The following is a 22,261-nucleotide window of genomic DNA, read 5'->3' as shown; positions in this document are numbered from 1 at the left end:
TTGATAGGAGAAAATATTTTCCATACCTGTAAGTTGCTTAGTGAGTTTGGTCACTGGGCAACAAAAGCTGCATAACTAACCATCATTATTATTTCATCATTTCTCTTTCTCACAAAAGGAGATGTTCCTGCCCTTTCTAAAACCCAGCCAATCACTTACCCATCAGATCCCGTTCTTCCCTAGTTCTTAACGGGAATGTCACTAGACATCTGAGACTAGTTCTTATGAAGGATGGCCACCCTTCCCAGGGTTTTGCTTAAATTTTCTTTAGTTCAAGTTCTTCTCATTTTAAAAATATAAAAACAGCAGGCCATAGTGGCACAGGCCTGAAATCCCAGCTACTGGGGAGGCTGAAGCAGGAGGATTGCAAGTCTGAGGCCAGGCTGGGCAATGTAGTGAGATCCTGTCTCTAATTTTAAAGAAGGCTGGGGATGTGGCTAAGTGGGAGAGCACATGCCTAGTGGGCAAGGCCTGGGTTCAATGCCCAGTACTGAAAAAAACCAAAAAACTAGAAGATGGTTCCTTTGTCTTGGTTTTCCCTCAAGCTCTTTGCCTCCAGATCCTACCTCAAGAGCCCCAAGCTGTACTCACCATTCACTAATGTCAGTTTGACTTCCTCCCAGCTATTTCAAGGAAAGTGCTATCCCAGAGGTCAGTGATAACACTTAATTTGCTAAATAAGAAAAACTTTGTTATCACAAAACAACATTCAAGGCTTAGATGTGGGCAAAAGAATCCTAGCAACGAAAGGCAGGTTTGGTCTCACAGATCCCAAGGGTGTTGGGAGACAGGGTGATCTGATTCTGCAGGGGCATTTCTTTTGACTGATTGGTAACTTGAATAGGCTATTTAACAACTCTGTGAGCACCAACACTGTGGATAACTGATGGCAATACCAGTGTTTCCTGTCCCATGGAAATAATTCCATGATATTACTCCAGAAAATTCCAGATGATTCCTGTTCGTAGCCATGGCAAATGAAATGTGTTAAGAAAATACATTTCTCCAAGTCCAAATGGGCCTGTGTTAAAGTCTTAGAGTTTACCTCTTTAATAATTGAACTGGATGAAACCTTTGCCATGTGGTCATTTTGCATGAGAGGCTTGATTTTTACCTGGTCAAATATCATACTTCAACTCCTTCAGTGTGCTTAAGCCCTGTACTCTCAGTATTTAGCATTTCACGGTAAACCAAGCTTGACTTCCAGCACATAGCACCCCCTACTTCTGATCTCGTCTCTCTGGCCACTTTTCATTCTCCCCTAGTGACATTCTTTCTCTTTGTTCCTCTTAAATGTTGCAGTTCCCCAAGGCTCTGCCGGGGTTTCTCCCTGGCTTCTTCCCAGAAACGTCACCAGTGGGTGAAGGATGCCGGGACTTGGCACAGCAGATGCTCATAAGGGTTAGGTGGTGATGCCATCGTTTTCGTCTTTGCTATGCTGTTTTCACATGCTAAAATGATTTCTCACCCTCTAAAGAATGGGCTCTATGTTCTATTCATCATTGCATTCTTGGCACCTACAGATAAATCATTGAGGGACAAAGAGAGAACTATTGTTTCTCTGACGCAAGCACCTTGCATTGAAAGATTTTTTTTAATAAAATATGTATTTATTCAATCATGTATCCCAAATACCAGTAAAATCCTGGGGGAAAAAGTCTGTAGGAACTCTCCAGTTCTACCTTCCTCTCCCACTTTCCAGATCATGGGATCTAAGACACACTCTAGCCCAGATCCACTGGCAGCATGGGAAGAGCAGCACTGTTCAATGGAAATGTGAACAAGCTGCCTATGTTCTTTTGGATTTCAAGTTTAATCACACATTGTTATAAATTCACATCTCTTATGGTCTGGATCTGGAATGTCCCCCAAACACTCAGGTGTTGAAGGCTTGGTCCCCAATGCAACAATGTTCAGAGGTGGGGCTTTGGAGAACTGATGAATCATGAGGACTCTGACCCCATCAGTGGATTAATCCATTGATGGATTCATAATTTTTAGCATTACTGGGAAGTGGTGGAAATGACAGCATTTGGGGCCTAGGTACTAGTCAATGGTGGTATTTCCCAGAAGGGTATATCTTGTTCCTTGTCCCCTCTTCCCTCTCTCGCTGCCTTCTGGCTGCCATGAGGTGAGCCGTTTTCCTCTGCCACCCTTCTGCCATGATGTTCTGCCTCACCTGGAGCCCAGAGTCAACAGAGCCAGCTGATCACAGTCTGAAACCTCTGAAACCACGAGCCAAAATAAGTCTTTCCTCTTCTAGTGTTTTTTCTTAGGTGTTTTTGTCACAGTGATAAAAGGCTGGCTGATAGAACATCTTTATGATCTCTTTAACAAGAAATCCAAAATGAATCATTTCATTTATTTAGATTTCATGAAATCTAAATAAAATCTAATAATGTAACACTTTATATCTTTATTCATACTAAATGTTCAAAATGTGATATTCATCTTACACTTACAGCACACATCCGTTTGGACTAGCCACATAGTGAGTATTCAAGAATGGCATGTGGCTATGGCACCACATGAGGAAAGCACCGGCACAGAGGCTCCAGCAGGTAGGTGGAGGGAAATGAAGTTTGGTACAGGACACAGCGACAATCTAAAATTCAAATTTACAGTCTCTCCCTTTTTCAAAAAAAAAAAAAAAAAAATCAATAAAGAGCTTCAAAGACTTCCTGTTCTTACAGAAGAAAAGACCAAATTCACTAAAATGGCTCAAAAGGCCTGGTATTTTGACCTTCTTTTACTTAGTCAGCCAACTGTGGGTGGTGCCTAGAGAAGGATGAAAAATACCCACGTTGCAAGAGGAGGAGAGAGCTAAGGGGGCCCCCTCACAGTGGGCACAGCAACCCAGCAACGTCTGGGACTGGAAAGAGCCACTCTGTGGCCTGACAGAAAGTGAGCTACCCAGGCATTAGCAGCATCCCTAAGTGCAGCAGGAAATGAGGGTGTTCCAGGGTCAAGAAGAGTAGCTTCTGTAGGGACAACACACAAGTGTTAAGAACACCTGGTGAAACTGAAGGAGACACCTAGCAGCAAGTGATAGTACACTGGTATCAAAACAGCCATTCTAGAAAAGGGTAGAGGGGGTCAACACCATTAGCTACATTTGAATTCCATCCTTTTGGGTTTCTTTCCTTGTAATTTTCTATGAACAGTGGTTCCCAGAACTTGGGAAGGGAGCAGTGGGGGGGTGGGGGCGATGGTGGTGGTGGTAGTGGTGGTGGTGGTGGATAAAGGGCATGAGGCCAGATGGGCAGAAAAAACACCAGAGAAAAACTGGTTAACAACAATTATTTGAACATTTCAAAATAACTAGTTCAGAGGATTTTTAATATTTCCAAAACAAAAAAATGATAATGTCTAATAGACAGATGTGCCAATTACACTGATCTAACTATTCGGGGTTTTTTTTATTCCTTCCTTCCTTCCTTCCTCTCTTCCTTCCTTCCTTCCTCCCTCCCTCTCTTCCTTCCTTCCTTCCTGCCTTCCTTCTTTTCTTCCTTTCTCCCTCCCTCCCTCCCCCACTCCAGTATGGAGGATCAAACCCAGGGCCTTGGGAATGCTAGGCAATACCCATTCACTTAAAATAATGTATAAATTACCTTCAAGCTATGCCTGTAAGGTATAACAATGAATTTCATGTTACACTAGGATGTCATGCCAAAGATGAGATTTTAAATTTTGCAAATGTTGCAAACTCTGTAAAAAATCCAAAATCCATAACACTTCTGGTCTAAAGCATTTCAGAGAAGGGAAACTCAACCTTCTTTCCCTTTTGTGAGAAGGATAAATTAAGAATAGTGAAAATGTTCAAGAATAATAAAAATATTTATCATAGAAGCAAGTTTTCTGGGTATCACTATAAAGTTAATAATGTAATTTTTCTTAACATTTTAAAAAAAGCAAAATTAATAAGGAAGGGAAAACAAACTAAAATTGATGAAAATATATAAAAAAAGAACCAAAATATATCAAGTTGGTAAGAGAAAAAAAATGAATTCCAGCATTTTTAACAATGATACCTTGACTAGAGAGGCACAGTTGGATACATTTTAGAGATAAAAGGAATTGTTAAAATATGTTCAACTTTACTGAATTTATGGAGGCCGTAATAGGATATCATAATTTGAAAAATCACATATATAAATTGTAGCATAAAGTACATAAATAAATCCATGGTATGATCAATCATGAGAAACCAAGGCCTTTACTATAAGAAAATACAAATATAAAACATGTTCATTTTTTTTTTTTTTAAATGAATGCATGTCTCCAACAAGCACCAGTGGTGACCAGGGAGGACTTACTTCTTGACAGTACTGCAGGATGCCCTCCTTGGTACCGATGCAAGTTTTGGTCCCCGATGGATCTGACTCCCACTTCCCATTTTGCACGTTCATGTGCATGTTCAGCTTGCCACAGAACATGGCGATCTGAGGTTCTGCCAGGAGGCCAGCATTGCCATCAGTGGGCACCTAAAAAATAAGTTTTGGTTAGTTATAGAATCCATAGCTCCAAGGTAGACATTGGGAGAGGAACAGGGAACTGAGCAACAATATCCAAAACTTTCATCACTCCCCCACCCCTGCCCACCACCTTGCTGTAGCCCTGTGTTTGGTATTCTTGGGTGAAGTATTATTTAGACGTGATGCACATTTCCAACCATCTATAACATAGTGCTTTCTTTCAATCCAAAATAGAGGAAGAAATGAACAATGCTGAAAGGAATTTATTCATTGAAATTTTTACACATTTTTTTTTCCCACAGAAGATTTTGTAACTGCTGAAAGGTTAGGACAATTAAGATGATTTTCTAACATAAATAAAATTGCTGTAGAGGAAACCACTTCTCATAATAATCACCAGCTGACGCACATAAAGTACAATGCCAGTCCCTGCCTGATGACCAGGCCTGGTCATCACACTGAGTGCCACCTCCCAGCCTGAGAGCAAGGTGTTATTAGTTAGCAAGCGACTGCTTTTTGACTTTTGGACAGAAAAATACACTGTAGAATTCACCATCCACATACATAACTGACTATGTTGGCCATTCCATCTAGATTTCCCCAGAATATTCTCTGACTTATCACTCTGTCTGCAAGAAATGAAAAAATCCAGAGGAGGGGGGAGTTACCCGAAACCAAAGAATGGGAAGACACACTGAGTCTAATGCCTCCCCTGTTATATCCAGCTGCTGAGGGAACGTGAGACACCCAGGCCAGGAAGAATGGACTTCCAATCGTTCATGCAGTTAGGTCCTGGGGGGTCTCCATGATAACTTGAATTGTTTCTAAAAATCATCCACAGAAGAGAAAAAAGCACTAAAACTGTATTGAGATATTTCAGTTTAAGAAATGGAGTTTCCTGACATGTTTTACCACAGAAATGTAAAACAAATCCAGCATCTGCTCATTCAAATCATCTTCATATATATTCTGTCCAACCACAACGGAGGGATTTATGTATTTTTAAAAACGAAAAACAAACACATCTTGCACCCAACCTAGTCATAGGTGTGAGAGCTGCTGACAAAATCTTGACAGCCATGTTTTCAGGCAACTTTTTCTGTATTTCACAAACCTTTTACCTCTATGTTGCCTGATGTTTCGGTCATTCATTTCAAACAGCAGCTAAGGCTACAATGTCAGATAGTCTGCAGAAGAGCTGGGACTCCTCCACCTGGGCCCTCAACACCTCCAATTTCCATGAAATGAAGAATCTGACTCTCCATTTGACACAAAGCAGCAGCCTATGCATAATGCTCTCTATAAATTTAAACTTCACCGCTCTTTTGAGGGATTGAAAGGAAATTCGGTGCCTTGATCTTAAAAATCAGAATACAAATGTTGCCAATAATTTATTGAAATAAGTAGTACAGATAATAACATCACAAGAAAGTTGTTAAACAGAATAGGACACTTATCTGTGAATGCCCCGCACAAAATGCTAAGGAAGGATTCTCCCTCAAGGAATTTACATTCCACATAAGGAATTCCCACTGTATTCCCCACGCTACTTCATTCTGTTCAACCTTCGAACACATTACTGTCCCAAAGATTTCCAGTCTTAGCAACATTTTATCCCTAACTGAAGAGAGACTAAGGATCCTTTACCACATTTGGTAAATACTTTATTAAATGAATCCCATCATGTCTGTACCTGTTCACTGTGTAGCATCTAAGACAGGTGTTCTACCTCCTGGTCAATACAAATGCCCTGGATTCCATTTCCTTCCTTCAAGGAACATTTACTTGACAATTTCTCTCCTGGTGGTAACCAGGCCCCCGATGATCAAAGTCCACATGACTTCTAAGAGCCAAATGGGCTTTTCTTTAATGCCTGTCCCTTTTCATCATCTCTGCCACACGTGAACTCTTCCTCGGCAATCTTTTCCCTTGGCTTCTCTCAAAATGAATTATCCTGGGTCTTATTTTTCTTATTTACAAATTCATTATCCTCCAATTCCAACTGCATAATACACTCCTAAAGTTGGGGCTTTTGATTCTCTTTTTCATACTTTAAAAAGCCTTGCTGGTCTTACTCTTTCAATTCCTAGCTGCAGAGAGGCAACTACTGTATAATACCACCAGGCAGTGATGTAGTCTGGGGGACAAAGCAGCAAATGAGGCAAAGTCCTTGCCCTGACAATCAGAAGACCAATCACCTCAGTTCTCCCAAGAATGAAGCATTTCTAACATAAGAGATTTTGGGTGCTAACATCAGGGAAGTTCCTTGGCAAAATGGGACAAGTGTTTACTCTACTTGACAAACCTACCAAGTAAATGCCACTTCATTTTTTCACCTTGATTTCTTCCCTTAAAGTTCTCCATTCTTCCATTTGTTGTCCTTCCTTCTTCTTGACTTCACAGTTACTTTCCTGCCATCTGTTTCCATATATGTCTATACTGACTACGTAGTGGTGGTAATCTTTTCATCTTTTCAAATAAGTTAGCGGTGGCCCTGTAATTATCTAATGATCTCCTTTTTTTTTTTTTTTTAACAGTGTTAGTTTAGACTAGAAAATATATGCTTCAGTTCCTTTTGAGTTTTCCACCAGATGAGATTTAATATTAACTTTAAGAATAACTATGGAGAATCGTAACAATTAACATGCCCTAGTTCCATAAAGTGGAGGCAGTCTAAACTTTGATTCCTCAATAATTACAGCAAATTACTGAACTAGAAATTACAGAAATTGGTTGTATATACACATCTTGTTACACTTGACATTCCAAAAAGCCATTCAAAAGTAAATATTTAAGTCACAAAACCACATTTTTTTCAGGCAAAATTCTTTACAAACCAATACCAGCTGTGCACGTTAAAATCAAAGCAATTAACTTGGAGATATAAATTGAACCAGAAGAGCTTCAATTCTTACTGAAGCCCCCCTGCAAAGAGTCCCACATTTTAAGTAACATTTACCTGGCTTAGTTAATTAATGCAACACACATGATGCAATCCACAGCCTCCTCACTTGCATCAAATAACCTACTCAACAATCAAATACTAGAAGCAGCCCTATCTCCAGCATTTAGTCAAATGAAAAGCACCCTCACTAGGCAATGTGGCTCCACAGGAAAGAACACTTTGCCTCCATCCATCCATATGAGGGCCTAACTTGTTTACTCAAACCCCTTTTCCTAGACAAAGCCTCAAAGAAATGGTGTAAATGACTGTCCATGACTGTATGGACAGTCATGACACTGACTTTGGGTCCTAGAATGATTTCTGTCAGTAAAAATGCATAATCAAAGTCATTTTTAAAAATATTCCTCTTAATAAAAAAGAAATACAACATCTTAGTAGAAAGAAAATACAACCACTTAAATAACTACTATACCCGGCCATCTAAGGCAATTTAAGGTGACTTCACGGAAATCTAAGACAACACCTAAGAGATTAGAATCCTGGAATGTAACTGGTCATTCACAGTCTGTGCATTTCTGGAAGACTGAATATGAAGGTAATTCTTGTCACTTGTATGACTTTCCACTGAGATCATAAAACTCGAGTTACTTTCCCATGGGAAAATTGTTCAGTGACAATGAACGAAATCATTGGCTACAACAATGAAGTGTTCAGACGTGGTCTCAAAAGCAAGAGGCTGTTTACAGAATGCTTTGAATTACAGAGATGTAAACATTACATTTAAAAATGCTGAAAATCTGTTCAGAACAATCCTCTTCTACGAGGAAAAAATATTTTCAAGTCACAACATGGATTTTCTACAAAGCAACATAGCTTAGAAAAGGGCTTTAAATAGGCTATACATAAATATAAAAATAGAGTCCTAATCTGGACCAATCTGCAGAGGTGAACTTGGAAATTTACACCTACAATTGCTGCAATTGACAATTAAGTGCAAAGCTAGCTTCTTGAACAAGCTTTCCTACTGCCTTTCAAACCGGGTGTTCCTTTTTCTCCAAAAAGTTTCTCTCTTTATTATCATCAAGAAGATCAAAATTCCTTACAGAGCAGGCTTGGCAGCATTTCTTCCCACATTCCCAACTACAAGGGAGAAATGAACAAGGAGCCCTCTGTTTCCCTGGCCGTAAAGTTCTGTTTGGCAAGGAGGGGGCACAGATCCATAGCTTAGCTACATCTGTGGATTTATGTAATTTTAAGGATTTGGGGGTAATGAAAACCATCTGTTTCTGCATCTGAACAGACTCTCATTGGTCTGAATAGCTGGTCTTGTACAGAGTAATGTTTGGTGCTTTTTTCCTTTGGGTGGGATCTTTACATAATCTTTTTTTTTTTTTTTTTAAAGCACAGGACAGTGATTCTATTTCTATCCCATCTGCGGTTTCCTCACATAAATACAGTCTTCCCATAACCTAAGCATGGTTCAATTATACCCTACAAAATTTTATACTCCAAATTGCTTTTAAATTCTATGTGAAAACATTTCAATATTCTACTTTTCAAACATAAAGAAAGAGCTGGTCTCTACAATCAGAATCTAGAAAATTTGAGAGTACACTCCTTTCAAGGAATATACATCAGAAGCAAAATTTCATCCTCCAAAGGAAAAGATTATTGGTGAGTGTTACCTTTAAAACCCAAAATTACCTTTAACAGAGAACCTCCGCAATTGTTCATTTTATCAGTAACAAAGAACTGAAAATTAGAATCAAAGGGGTGAAATCTGTAAACAATCATTTATGCCAATTGTAAGAAAGAAAAGGCTCAGGAAAGGATTTGTCCAAAGTCACAGTTTCAGAGGTAGAGCAGGGGACCCACTCTGTCAATGTTGCTGTTGATGTGACCAGAATGACTCTCAAAACAGAAAACTGCAATCTTCCATGGCTTTGCCCTTGCGTGTGCGTATATGTATTTGTGGTGAGAAAAATAGAGAAGCTAATCAAAGCATGCAGAAAAACGAAATGTGACTGCTCAAGTGGTACAGGGCTTCGGTTTACCCACGTGGACAGCCACCACATCGACTCACACCACTCCACCGCTGTTTGCTGCACAATTATGTCAGAGCTTCAGCCTAAAAATCATTTACAATCACAAAAGTGAGTGGAGAGAGACAAAATTCTTTTCAGAGAACTAATCTATGTATTTTTCACTCCCATAAACTTGACATTCTTTTGGGGGCACTGCTGACATGGCTTCAAATAACAAGTTATCACTCGAAGCTATTCACAGTGTCTATTAATACCAAGCTTTTCTTTCTGCTCAGAGGGTAGGTGTTCTCAAGCTGACCCCAAACTCCTACCACCTCATAATGCTGCTAAAGCATGCTTGCTGCTGGTGCCCAGTAGGAAGTCAAGAAGCCTATCAATAAAAACCTTTATTTTTCAACACCCATAAAGTTATTAACTAAAGTCATGCATTTTAGGCAGGCCCTAGGAAAAATGGGGAAACTGCTTGAACTGATGTAAATGGATATAAAACCAGATGTTTAAAAAAATGGAGCCCCCTTAAGTAGTAAAACCAAATTATTAGCTTCAAAAAATAGTTTATAATTCAATTAATGCCTATTTAGTCCCCAAAAGTATATGTTCTATATTTGAACTGCGTGCACACATGCGAACATAATTCTAATGATACTATTCCATGTATAATTGTGTCTAATATGCTCTTACACTGGTAAGAGTTAAGTTACATTAGTAAGAGATAAATTCTTTTCAAGATCATTTTTATGTAGAAATAGTTTCTGATTCTATTTTTAGAGTTTTAGTCACATGTTTCATACAGTCACCAAAATCTACTGAGATCTTCATATTATTTTGCCTCTCTCAATACTGCTGTAACCATTGCCCTTGACCTTGCAATAGGAAAAGGACTGAGATCAAAATTTGGCTCAGCGGTAGAGCGCCCGCCTTGCACGTGCAAGACCCTGGGTTCGATTATCAGCACCAGATAGGAATAAATAAGTGAAATAAAGGTTAAAAAAAAAAAAAGAAAAAGAAAAGGCATCTACTTAGCATCTTCCCCCTTATCTCATTTGACTCTCATAAAAACCAAGATAAATTCCTTCCACATCTACTTAGATAATCAGAAAGACTCAAACTTTATCCAGGAGCCTAACTAAGGCTGTGACCCCAAAGCTCATGTTTCCTCTCCTAATAGGCTAGCTGGCCTTCCTGATACTGATCCTTAAGCTTATTTACTTTTCAATCTTGAATATTTTTTTTTTTTCAAATAATCTTCCCCCTATAACAGTGCTCTTTTGCAGGTCTCTGTTACTAGTTTTCTAAAAACTTATTTTTGGTGCAAGTAAAAGGGGAAGCAAATTCACAGTTTAAATGTTTAATCTGCATCCCCAGCTACCATCCCCCCACCCCCGTGTCTACACAGCGCCCTGCCCCCTTCTGGGAATGGAACCCAGGGGCAGTTTACTAAGCTGCATCACCAGCCCTTTTTATTTTGAAACAGGGCCTTGATAAGTTGCTCTGGCTGTCCTCAAACTTTTGATCCTCCTGCCTCAGCCTTCCACGTAGCTGGGAGGCTAAATGCCAATGCACCCAGCTTGATGTGTATTTCTTAAATTTAAATCACAAGATGTTCATATCTAATCTAGTAACCTTAGCTTCCTCTTTAATCCCCACCTGAAATGTAAACACATAGCTTTCTCAGAAATTAATTCTTTCCTTAAATCAAATACAGCCAATTGAATCAGAAAACTAAAGTTATAAATGTCCCAATATTTCAAATGCCATTGCATGTTCATCAATTATTTTATTTAATCTTTCTAATTGTTGAACAGTGGTTACACACCTACCTGTGTATATATTTGTACATATACCTATTTCACTGCCACCTGTAATCTCAAATGCAGGTGCTTTGTTAAAACCTCACTGTAGAGCTATTACACTACAGTAATAGGATTAATAGGAGCCTAACTAAGGCTGTGATCTCAAATGATGAGCATAAGCTGGAGAAGTTGAAAACTGGGCTTCTCAGAGATACTGGTTTGAATCGCATTTACTGTGAAAAATATTGATAGTAACAAATGAGTGATTTTCCAATATAACTTCTAATTTGGAGAGCAAGGACAGATTAGCAATCAGCCATATTATAACACAGAAGAATCAAACTTTCTTATTCCTCATCACTTTAGATACAAGAGATCTATATTTGTTCAATTTCTGAAGTCTGGTCAAGATCAGATGACCTGAAGGCTTATGGACTATGATAAATGATTCTTGTTTTAGGCTACTCAGTTTGGGGGTGGATTGTGGCTTTGTAGCATTATTGTGGCAAGAGAAACTAATTCAGGCATGTATTTGGGAGAAATAACTAGACTAAGTGACACAATCAAGGTTTCAACCTTATTTCAGAAGGCAGAAACTTTCTCACATTTATTTTTTTAAGTATATACCAGATCCACTATTCTGCTTCAAATAGTTTCTTGAAATACTACAGGGAGGAAAAAGCATGGTTTTAAGAGACAAGATGAGAAAACAGCTAATGCATCTCAAATACAGAGCCCCAGAGAATCATGGGAAATCCTGCTGCCAAACCACATCAGCGAGGCTGTCCTCATACTTTCAGATTAACACTACAATATTCAAGAAAGTTACTGCTATGGTTTGGATCTGAAGTGTCCTGCGAAGGTTCAAGGAGGTGGTGGGACCTTTAGGAACAAGGGTATAGTGGAAGGAAGTTAGGTCACTAGGGATGGGTTCTTGAAGTAGATATTGAGATCTTGGTCCCCTTCCATCCCTAAACCTCTCTTTGCTTCCTGGTCACCATAAGGTAGAAGGGCTTCTACTGCCACACCCTTCCCTATGATGTACCATGCAGCCATAGGCTCAAAGCAACAGGGCCAAGTGACCCTCTGAAGACATAAACCAAAACCTTTTTATCCTTGGAATTCTCTCAGGCATTTTGTCCCAGGGTAGAAAACTGACGAATACAGGGACCCAGAAGAAGGAAATAAAATTCTAATAGTCCCATTTTCTTTAAAAAAGAAAAACTCACCTGAAGGAAAAAAAAAAAATGAGGGTGAAAGACAACAGCTGAAGGATAATTACAAGGAAGCACAGACTGAAAATCACAAGGAAGCACAATACATCAGTGATGGAGAAGGATTTGGGGGTTGGGAAGGAACATTTTGAGATGGTGCACATCTCATCAATGAGCCACTTAAAATCAGATGGATAACCATCCACAGATTTTTCAAAGAGGATCAAATTGCGCAGCAAGGTTAACATTTTCCCAAAGTTTGTAAGAAGTAGATTCGTGTGCTCAAATAAAATCTGTGTGAAACCCTCACAGCTGGACACCTGGCCCCTGGAAACCTGGATTTCTGCCCTACACAGCTTGCAGAACAAAGGCCTCGTGATCTTAAGTCCATAGACTGCCATGAACCACCGTGGGCACCTTGGTTTCTTTTGAACAACTAGTGTTCAGTAGATTTTCTTACCTGCAGATTTGCTTTGGCTATCTTTTCTATTGTTGGTCTGTGGGTCTTACTACCTCTACCCCCAAAGCACCTTTGCTTCCTTCTGTTGCAGTGTTCTTAAAAACTCTGCTCCCTTAAAACATACTAACAGGATAAGCACTAGACACCCGTGGTGCCCTGGGCACCTGGAATGTGCTTATTGATTTTGAGGGAATGCTTTTTCCTGTTATTTCTTTGTAATTAATGTAACATTGAACTTAAAACCATTACAAGCATGTTTAAAACTTGTCTCACTGAATTTACATTTAAACTGAATTTTATGAACCCAAAAGACAAATTTCTTAAATAAAAATTTAGTGTTCCAGTGGAGATGTGTTTTCAAGTAAAATGCCTGCCAGATTTCAAAAACTTAATGTGAAAACTATAATATAAAAAAATTAATAATTTTATATCAATTACATGCTAAAATAATTGAGTTAAATATATTACTAAAATTATTCCAAATTACTTTTTGAACTGTGGCTACTAGAAAGTTTTAAACTATGTGAATGACTTACACTATCTTTCCATTGGACTATGCTATCTCAAACATGCCAGAAATAAATCAATACAAAATACACAGCACAATAATAAATCATGTTCCTAACAACATTTGTTCTTTATTAATACTGAATGCATACCACTTCCTCTCAACCTTTTGGTATAACCTCTCAGAAAGTGAGTTTTCAATTGTTTCAACTGGCATAGAGTAGTAGTACATTTATAGCCAGAAACTTCATAAATATTTGACATTTAATGTATTACATGATAGATAAGCTACATATAGCATTTGAGTCATGCTATCTTGATTCTCATTCGAGATCTGGAAATGAAGAATCTGAATAAAGGCAAACAGAACATTGTTCCAAACACATGCACTGAAGCTCTTAGGGAGATGTCAATCAATGCTGCAATCTTTTGATTTGACTGATTTTGTGGTTGTCTTAATTTTTCTTTTTTTCTTTTAGACCTCTGTAAATAACAATTTAATGTGTGTGTGTGTGTGTGTGTGTGCGCGCGTGCGCACAGGGGGCGGGGTGTGCTGGGGATCAAATCTGGGGCCTCATACCTACTAAGGTACACATTCTACCACTGAGCTATGTCCTCAGCCCAACAGTTTATTTAAATGCACAAGACATGCATTTTGGTTCCCTCAATATACATTTAAAATGAAATATTTAAAATGTAAAAACAATCTAACATTACTAAATAGTTCATGCTACTGCTCACATTTTATACACTGCTGCAAGAATATAAAATGTTAATCTAATTATACTTCTCCCAACAAGGGAAATGCAGATTTCATTACAAATACTCATGCAACAACACGGTAATGATCACTGGCCACCCAACAATGTGTGTTGAAATCGGTGCAGCACAGCCACACATAGCTCTAGCTCATACTCTCTGGGAGGTAGGTATGCATACAGAGTGAAGGTCGGAGGGAGAATGGGGTTCTGGAATGTTGGATCAAGCAGACTGACTGAATGATGATACTTGTACTGCTGTCATGCCAGATTTCACTATGTTGCAGAGTTAGCACCTAACAAACCCCAAAGCCACAGCCTCAGTATCACCTGTTCTTAGCACATAGACTTAGTTTCACCATGTGTGCAGAACAGTTATCAACTCCAGGAACAATTTATGATATTACCTTGGAATAGACTATCCCATATAATTTTTCTTTTTCTTTCGTTTTTTGGTACCAGAGATTGAACCCATAGGTACTTAACCACTGAGCAACATCCCAGGTCCTTTGGATGTATTTTTTTGTTATGAGAAAGGGTCTCCCTAAATTGCTTAGGGCCTTGCCAAGTTGCTGAGGCTGGTCCTGAATTTGCAATCCTCCTGCTTCAGCCTCCCGAATAGCTGGGATTAAGGCAGGTACTACCACGACCAGCTATCCCACATAATTTAAAACCTAAATTGCTTTGATTTTTCCTGTAGTTGTTCCTCTTGCCTGGAAATTAAGGGTGTTGCCATTATATTTGTGATATCTCAGTTATCACCTGGCAGATGCTCTAGTCCTAACCTTTTATGCAATATCAAATTCATCGTTATTTAAATGATGCAGTGCTAAAATGGACTTTTACATTATCAAGAGCATTTTATAGCACAACAGCATTTTCCAGAGTTTATGGCTTATGTTTATATGCTTCAGGTAAAAGTGAGCATAAATTCAAAAATTACTTAGTTCTTGTATTTCCCCTTTATTTCTTTCTTCTCATTTACTCTGTGCAATGTTGACCTGCTTATAATGCAGAATATAGATGAAACAGAGCTCCAAAAATGTATTAGATGCAGGAGAACAAGAAGTCTTTAAAAAGCTGCAGGTAGGAAGTTGTTGGAAAACAAGGTCCCAGAAGAGATAGGGGGGTTATCATTTAATTAGAACATGCACACAGGGCCATGCCTACACATCTGTGTCTTAGAAATGCCCAAACTATTGAAACAAAGAATAAAAAATATTCCTCTATCTTTTGCCAGCCCCATCTTACTTTCCTTTTCAGCTTCTACCAAGTTTCAGGCATCAGAACATGTGAAATCATCACTGGTGGAAAGGCGGTTAGAATGGGAAGAGGGAGGTAGTGGGATTCCTAGTCTCGGAATGCAGAGGAGCCAGCACATATATTGATCTCATATACACATCCCACTCTGTCTACATCTTTTTATAATTTCTAGTACCAAAATAGTGTGAAAATCCTAAGTTGAAGACCTTTACAAAAATGCTAGTTTTCCAGATAAGCTTCCACACTGTCCTTGAACATGCAGTGAACTCTCTGAGCAGTTTTGAAGGGATAAGGAATGGGGTTGCCGACACATTAGCTCAGAGCCATGCTGGACTCCCTGGGAAGTGGCCTCTATCCGACTTCCTGTTAGTGGTTTTCCAATCAGTCAGTATGCCGTTATCAGTGTCAAATCTAAGTCACTGGTACATTTCAGTATGCACCTATGAACTTGTGACTTCATAAAATGGCTTTAATATGTTGTTTTCTATTAGCAGTATGAGAAACACCACGACTGAAAGAATGATAAGGTTCAACTTATACTAAAAGTTTTTTTTTTTAATAAATAAAGATTTCTAAAAGTTCTTTAAAGCAAGTCATATTATAAGAAATCAGGTGAGTGGAAAGAGAGAAATGAAATAATTTATTCCCCAAGACTTAGAAGTTCAGACATTTGTTATTTAATTCTGTTCTCATCTCCTTATACACACACAACCAAAGCTCACTCATACATCTTTATGTTAAAGATACTAAGGCTACCTGCAGTAAGAATAAGAGGGATGATAAATAAGTACATTATATAAGAATCCAAATATTGTCAAATGAAGGGCACGGAATTTATTGTCTTAAACTTTACCTTTCTATTTTTAGCACAGTTGCAGAAATATTTCAGGAAGGGAACGTGAAGTATTTTATTTTTGATAAGGAGAAAGGATATTTACTTTATGTCCTTTAGTTTATTTTCTTTCAAAGTTTCATAATATTTGCTTATCTGCTTTACTGTTTTAACTCTCATAGTATTGTGTTTTCTTACTCTGCAGAAGAAAAACACTTTGGAAACATAATAGATATTCAGAGAGAATATTAAGTTGGTGTGAAAAATCTATAACTTTCAAAAAGCATTCTTGCCCCTGTTCAAATTGTGCTCTGCCAGCTTATCACTTTTAGCTAAGCCAAGTTTATTTCTTCTCCTCCAGGGCTGTAAATCAAATACTCAAGGTTCAACTTTCAGGCTCGTTGCTTGATAGGCACAGGTAGATTATCCTTCTTAAATAACTCATGCCAAGGCACTATCAAAGAAGCCTTTCCTTTCAAGAGCCCTCAGCCTAATGATCAGAATTTTTCAAATAGCCATTCCTATTGGAGTAGACTATGGGGAACTAAAAGATTAAGAAAAGTAATTCTGAAAGGGAGGTAGAGTGAAGACTCATTTCTAGTTCTTGGCTACATTAAAAAAATTAATAAAAAGTTGCAGAAAGAAGACCAGAATTGAAACAAATAAATAAAACGTTATTGGAGTCTTACTCTAAGATTTAATTTTAATGTTCATCTCAGTGACACAGCATCTGAGTCTTCTTTATTGGTGAAGACACAATTCAAACTGGCTATTTGGGGACTCGAATTTGATCTTCATGAAGGCAATTTGAAAGTGACAATAATAACGCATGAGGATGCAATTGATGTTACTGCCTGGAAGTATTCATCTAAATTTTATCTGTTAGAAGACAATATCTACGCATTTCAAGTACACACAGCAAGAATTCTTAGTCTTTTTTTATGTAAAGGTGAACAAGGTAAGTTTTAGTTGTCTATGAGATCTTCCTCGCCCTATGCCACATGCCTGTCTCTCTCACGGCCACCATAAATATTTTTAGAAAGAATTAAAATAATGACTGTCATCAAAAATAATAACAGTAATAAAGTAGAATGCCCAAAATGTAATTATTGACAAAGGCAGGGAACAATAGGAAATAAATTCCAACTTAGATACCTGTGAGGTTTTTTTTTTATTGCAGCAACAGGAGAGCAATTTCCTAAGGTAGGGAAAAGAAAACACTGCACCCAACTCTTTTGTACCAGTTACAGCTCCACTTGTTCTTGACCTCAGTCTCCTCCCAGAATATTCAAAAAGCAAGGCGGCTCATGTTAATTTCCTGATTCTCTGATAGCACATTCCTGAAAGCAGCATCATTTTCCAATTCAGGTAGTATTTTTAAAAAAATAAGATTATCTCAGGAGACTCCAAAATTTGCACAAACAGTGTGGGGAGCCAGACTTCCTAAATAAAGCACCCCATCAACTCTTCTTTTAAAAATTATATCAGCTGAAAGCCTTTAGCAGCTCAGAAGTGATTCTCAGAGATTTCAGTGAAACCCAACACCTAAGGTGAAAGGTTAGTGAACAAAACACACCAAAAATATGAGGAGGAGACAGAAACTAATTGTTAAAAGAGAAGCCAAACAGTGCAGGCTGATGGTGAAGCACTTGTCCATCCCACTTCAGACCAGGGTTCAGAGTTGTTTCATTAACAGAGTTGGAGTTCATTAATCCAAGGCTCCATGCCTTGGATTCACATGGACATTTCCCAGGCACTGAACATATTCCTGGATGGGACAGTGGGGTGACTCAAAAGTCCTTGACATACAGTACAACAGGGGAAGCACAAATGAGGCCCAACTTGCTAATCAAAGGTGTTGAAGTAATAAAACAGGGGGATTGCAATGGTGTGTCAAAGAGCTCACAGGAGGAGTGACTGGTTTGACTTTGGAAAGGAGGAGGATGCAGTTTTCATGGAGCAGGCAGAGCAAGATCTACAGCAGATAACACACACAAGTGAGTGTGGGGAGGGGAGGCCTGAAACATCCTGATCTGTAACAAATGTCAGAACACACAGGAAGCTACTGCCCTGTTCCAAAGAAAGGAAAAGAAGATCCCCATAGCTGTATGAAGACAATGTGTAGGCCCCTTCTTCTCTAAAATAAAAGAAAAAAAATACATGAAAAATTATGTTCTATAGGACTAACAGTAAAACAAAATAACTAATTCAGCCTGAATTTGTTCATTATTGTATACTTGTGATTATCATTATATTCATCATTTTTTCTTCAGATTTAAAAAAAAAAATTAAAACATTTTTATAGGGCCCAATGTCATGTACCTGTAAGATCTTGCTGCTCAGGATGCTAAAGCAGGAGGATCCTTGAGCCCACAAGTTCAAGGTCAGCCTGGGCAAACCAGCAAGCCCTTGTCCCCCCCCCAACCAAAAAAAAAGTGAAATACTTTTGTGAGTCCCTGCAGGTGTTGTGGGCTCTAGGGACAGTGTCCACCGTGCCTAAAGAAGATGGCCTGGGGGGTCGGGGTTGGAGCTCAGTGGTAGAGTACTTGCCTAACACATGGGAGGCATTGGGTTCAATCCTCAGCACCACATAAAAATAACTAAATAACACAAAGGAATAAAAGAAATCCAGAAGGAAGAAGAGGAAGAAGATAACAACAACCTGGGGTGCCCAGAAAGGGGGAGGTGCACCCAGCTGCAACCACAGAATGAGGGTAAGCTCCAGAAGCAAAGCACAGGCAGGTAGAAGGAGAAGATTCTAAGGCTAGTAGTGATGAAGGTGTCTACAGTGCCTTTGTGGCTCCCATCCCCAGGCATCAGAGTGTATCATGACAGAGAATGTGAATTTGTCCCACTGGGGGTGGGAGAAGGGAGGAAAGGGGAGATAGTTCCCCACACAAGGCACCGCTTCCCACTTTATGAGCAAACACTATTCTGCCTCTGCTGTGGGCAGTTCCTGGAGTCAATGTGGCAGAGCAATCCATCGACATTTCACCGCCCTGAGTGATGAGAAATCATTTTCATTTTCAAAACTAGCAGATGTTAACAGACCTGAGCAGGGATGCCTGAGTGATCTGGAGAAAGGATTATCTGGACTCTCAACATGCAGATGATCATACGGAATCGCTAACACACTCCTGACCCCGAGGGATGTTTCTGACATGTCTACAGAGGAATAAGCCTCAAAATATAGAAATGACATGCAACGCAATCTATATCCTGCCCGTGGATAAGAGAGGTATTACAGTGGGTTGGAAATGTTAAGTTCTACCAAGAACTCTAAACCAGGGAGTATTTACATAAGTGCAAAAAAAATAATAATAAAACAAATTTGTTCAAATAAAGCAAGAGAAGTGCACAGCTGTGATCACAAAAAGAAAAAAAAAAACAATGAGAGAGAGCATGTGGGTCTGGTTTCCTCCTTTCTGCATTTGTTCATAGGATACAATTATAAGTCAGAAGAATTTGAAGCAATTGGAAAGAAGCACCTTCTCAGATTTGCTAGAAATTATTTTATATGCACGGCTGTTTTCTCAAAGTATTATTATGGAGTAATAGTCTGAATATCACATGCACTTGCTTTCTTTACGTGCACAGCCGATCTTCCGTTAAGACTTGCTGGGCCCTGGCACTAGTCTTGCAAATGCTGTTCAGCTCTGCAGTGGTTCCACTAGGGAAACTTGTTAACTCACATGGATCAGCCAGTCTACTTTCTGTATTGTTCCTAGGCAAAGGCTCAAGGTCCTTGGGAAAGTTGATTGACTCAAGGTGGGTGGTGCTACTGGAATCTACTAAGTGAAAACACAGGATGCTGCTTAACAACAGCACAGGCAGCCTTCGCTACCAGTCCCCCTCCAAACAGAGAATCATCTGGACCCAAAATGTGATAGTGCCTAGGTTGAAAATTCCGATCCAAGCTTTTTTCTTAGGGGAAAAGAGGTATGTATTACTCATCTCTATATGCCTAGGATAACACTCATATCAAAATGGCACCCAGGCTGGTTCAGTGGTAGAACAAGTACTTAATTAGCATGGGAGGAGACCCTGAGTTCAACCCCTAGCACAAAAATCAAAACAAACAAACAAAACAAAAACCATATATAGATATTGGTTGATACTAATAGATTTTCCTCTTAGAATATACTGAAAATAAATACAAAATAATAACCATGTAAATCTAACAAAATATAATTTGCCTTCCACAGGTCCGAAAAAAAAATCTGTTAATTTTTAAAAGATGGCTGGGATATTGATTTATTAATAAAAAGTGGGATAACCCCTTCAAGTTCACACAAGATCGGTTCATAATTCTATTATAAATAATAATCAAAAATACTTTCATTGAATTAACTCCCTGCGGGTCAATCTATATTAATAAGCTATCAATTAAGAGGTCTTGAGGGTTAATTATCTAACCTACATAAAAAATATCTTTATAATAGACTGCTAACGGCTTCTGAGCAAAGTTCACAAAAAGCAGGGTTACGCACTTATAACTAGGGTTCCAAGGCCAGTTGAGCTGTCCTTCTGTAGGTAAAGACTTTCTAATTCTAGCCAGTCATTTCAGAATGAATGACTTAGACAAATGGAGGGAGAAGCCTAAACCACTGGAATCCCTTTGAATAATGTATTAACTCTTGCTGGAATAACAAGTGTATGCTAATAGGTTACATAAATCAAAGGCCTTATGAAAATACATGACTAAAAAAGGTGTTTTCAGAAACTTCTCTATGTCTCGAATCTACGATTATGAACCAGGTCTAATACAACACTGCTTATATCCTCTAAAGACCTCAGGGGTCTCGCAGCTGGGATTTCTATAGTTAGCTGAAGAAAAGACCCCCTTACCTGAAGGTACCAATATAATCACTGGAATCAAGAGGAAAAGGTCAAATTCTATACCTTACATTTACCAGCTTTGGAGGGCAAGCCTCTTAACTTTTAATTTCCTTTATCTCTGGATATAAAAACATCCACCCTCACAGATTTTTATGAGGATTACAATTTCAGTAAAGTATGTAAAATGAACAGGAAATTTTATTTTAAAAGCTATCCATACTGATTCAGCTTGTATTTCATAGGAAGAATAAGAAAGGAACACAGATATGAGAAACTTCCTGGGCCATCTGGGGAGACTGAACTATGAATGCATAGTCCTTGCAATATTCTGAGAGCTCTCTGCAAAGATGCCTGCTGTTTGTTTAGGAATCCTGAGAGAGGATTTTCTGCTCCAAAGAAAATGCTGACTATATAACCACATATGACACATGGGTTTAAAGAATGTCTTATGCCACTTGAAATAGACAATCTTTCCTCATTTATCTGCAAGATGTCTGCCTGCCAAGTTGTCTCTAAAAGAGACAAACTAGTAACGACACGACACGGCAGCCCATGTGTCGTCACCCAAGCTACAATGCTGCAAGCTCCATGTGGCAGATCTGACTCACCAAGCCTACTCAGTATTTTTAAACCGTAGGAGATATTTTAACTCATGCAGTTGAATGGCAACGTTAGCTCTAATGTCTCATATATGGTTCGTGAAGTCCCTCCTTGGTAGTTTATATCAGCGAATTGTTAATTTTAAATGGGGCTAAGGGGAAATTTTCAAAATGTTAAGAATTTTTTGGTCTTTTATTTTAGCCACAGTATTAAAATCCTTTCTTATTTAGAATTTCTCTTATGAAAGGATTTTTTTAATCCAGGTTTAGGCCACTAAATTATTAAACATATCAGTAAATAATGTATGTGCTTGAAATGATCCAGTGCATTTGAGATATTTTTTTCAAAGTATAAATACACATCTCACTTATTTCCTAAATGAGTGTTCTCAGAAAGTATTTCCAGAAGGTGTCAAGTTATTCTCACGAAGAGGGAGGGATTTTGTTACCAAATGCATATGGGAAATGGATCTGTTATACTTTGGATATAAAGTGTCCCCCAACCACTATGTGTTAAAGGCATGGCTCCCAATGCAGCATTGTTCATTGTTCATCATGGGGCTTTTGGATC

At 38.7% G+C, this 22,261-nt stretch overlaps 1 protein-coding gene across 6 annotated transcripts in view; it reads right to left on the bottom strand.

The window, feature by feature from the left end:
* Positions 1 to 22,261, bottom strand: part of App (amyloid beta precursor protein) — a 239,114-nt gene that overhangs the window by 178,760 nt on the left and 38,093 nt on the right. For all 6 annotated transcript variants that reach the window (XM_027929083.2, XM_071615110.1, XM_027929078.3 and 3 more), the window contains exon 2: positions 4,317 to 4,484. In XM_027929083.2, coding sequence (XP_027784884.2) covers positions 4,317 to 4,484 — 168 coding nt within the window. The remainder of the gene's footprint in view (positions 1 to 4,316; positions 4,485 to 22,261) is intronic.

Source organism: Marmota flaviventris, chromosome 8 (assembly GCF_047511675.1).
Source record: "Marmota flaviventris isolate mMarFla1 chromosome 8, mMarFla1.hap1, whole genome shotgun sequence".
NCBI lineage: Eukaryota > Metazoa > Chordata > Mammalia > Rodentia > Sciuridae > Marmota > Marmota flaviventris.
Note: the sequence above shows the minus strand (reverse complement) of the source record. Positions and strands in the feature narration are given on the sequence as shown.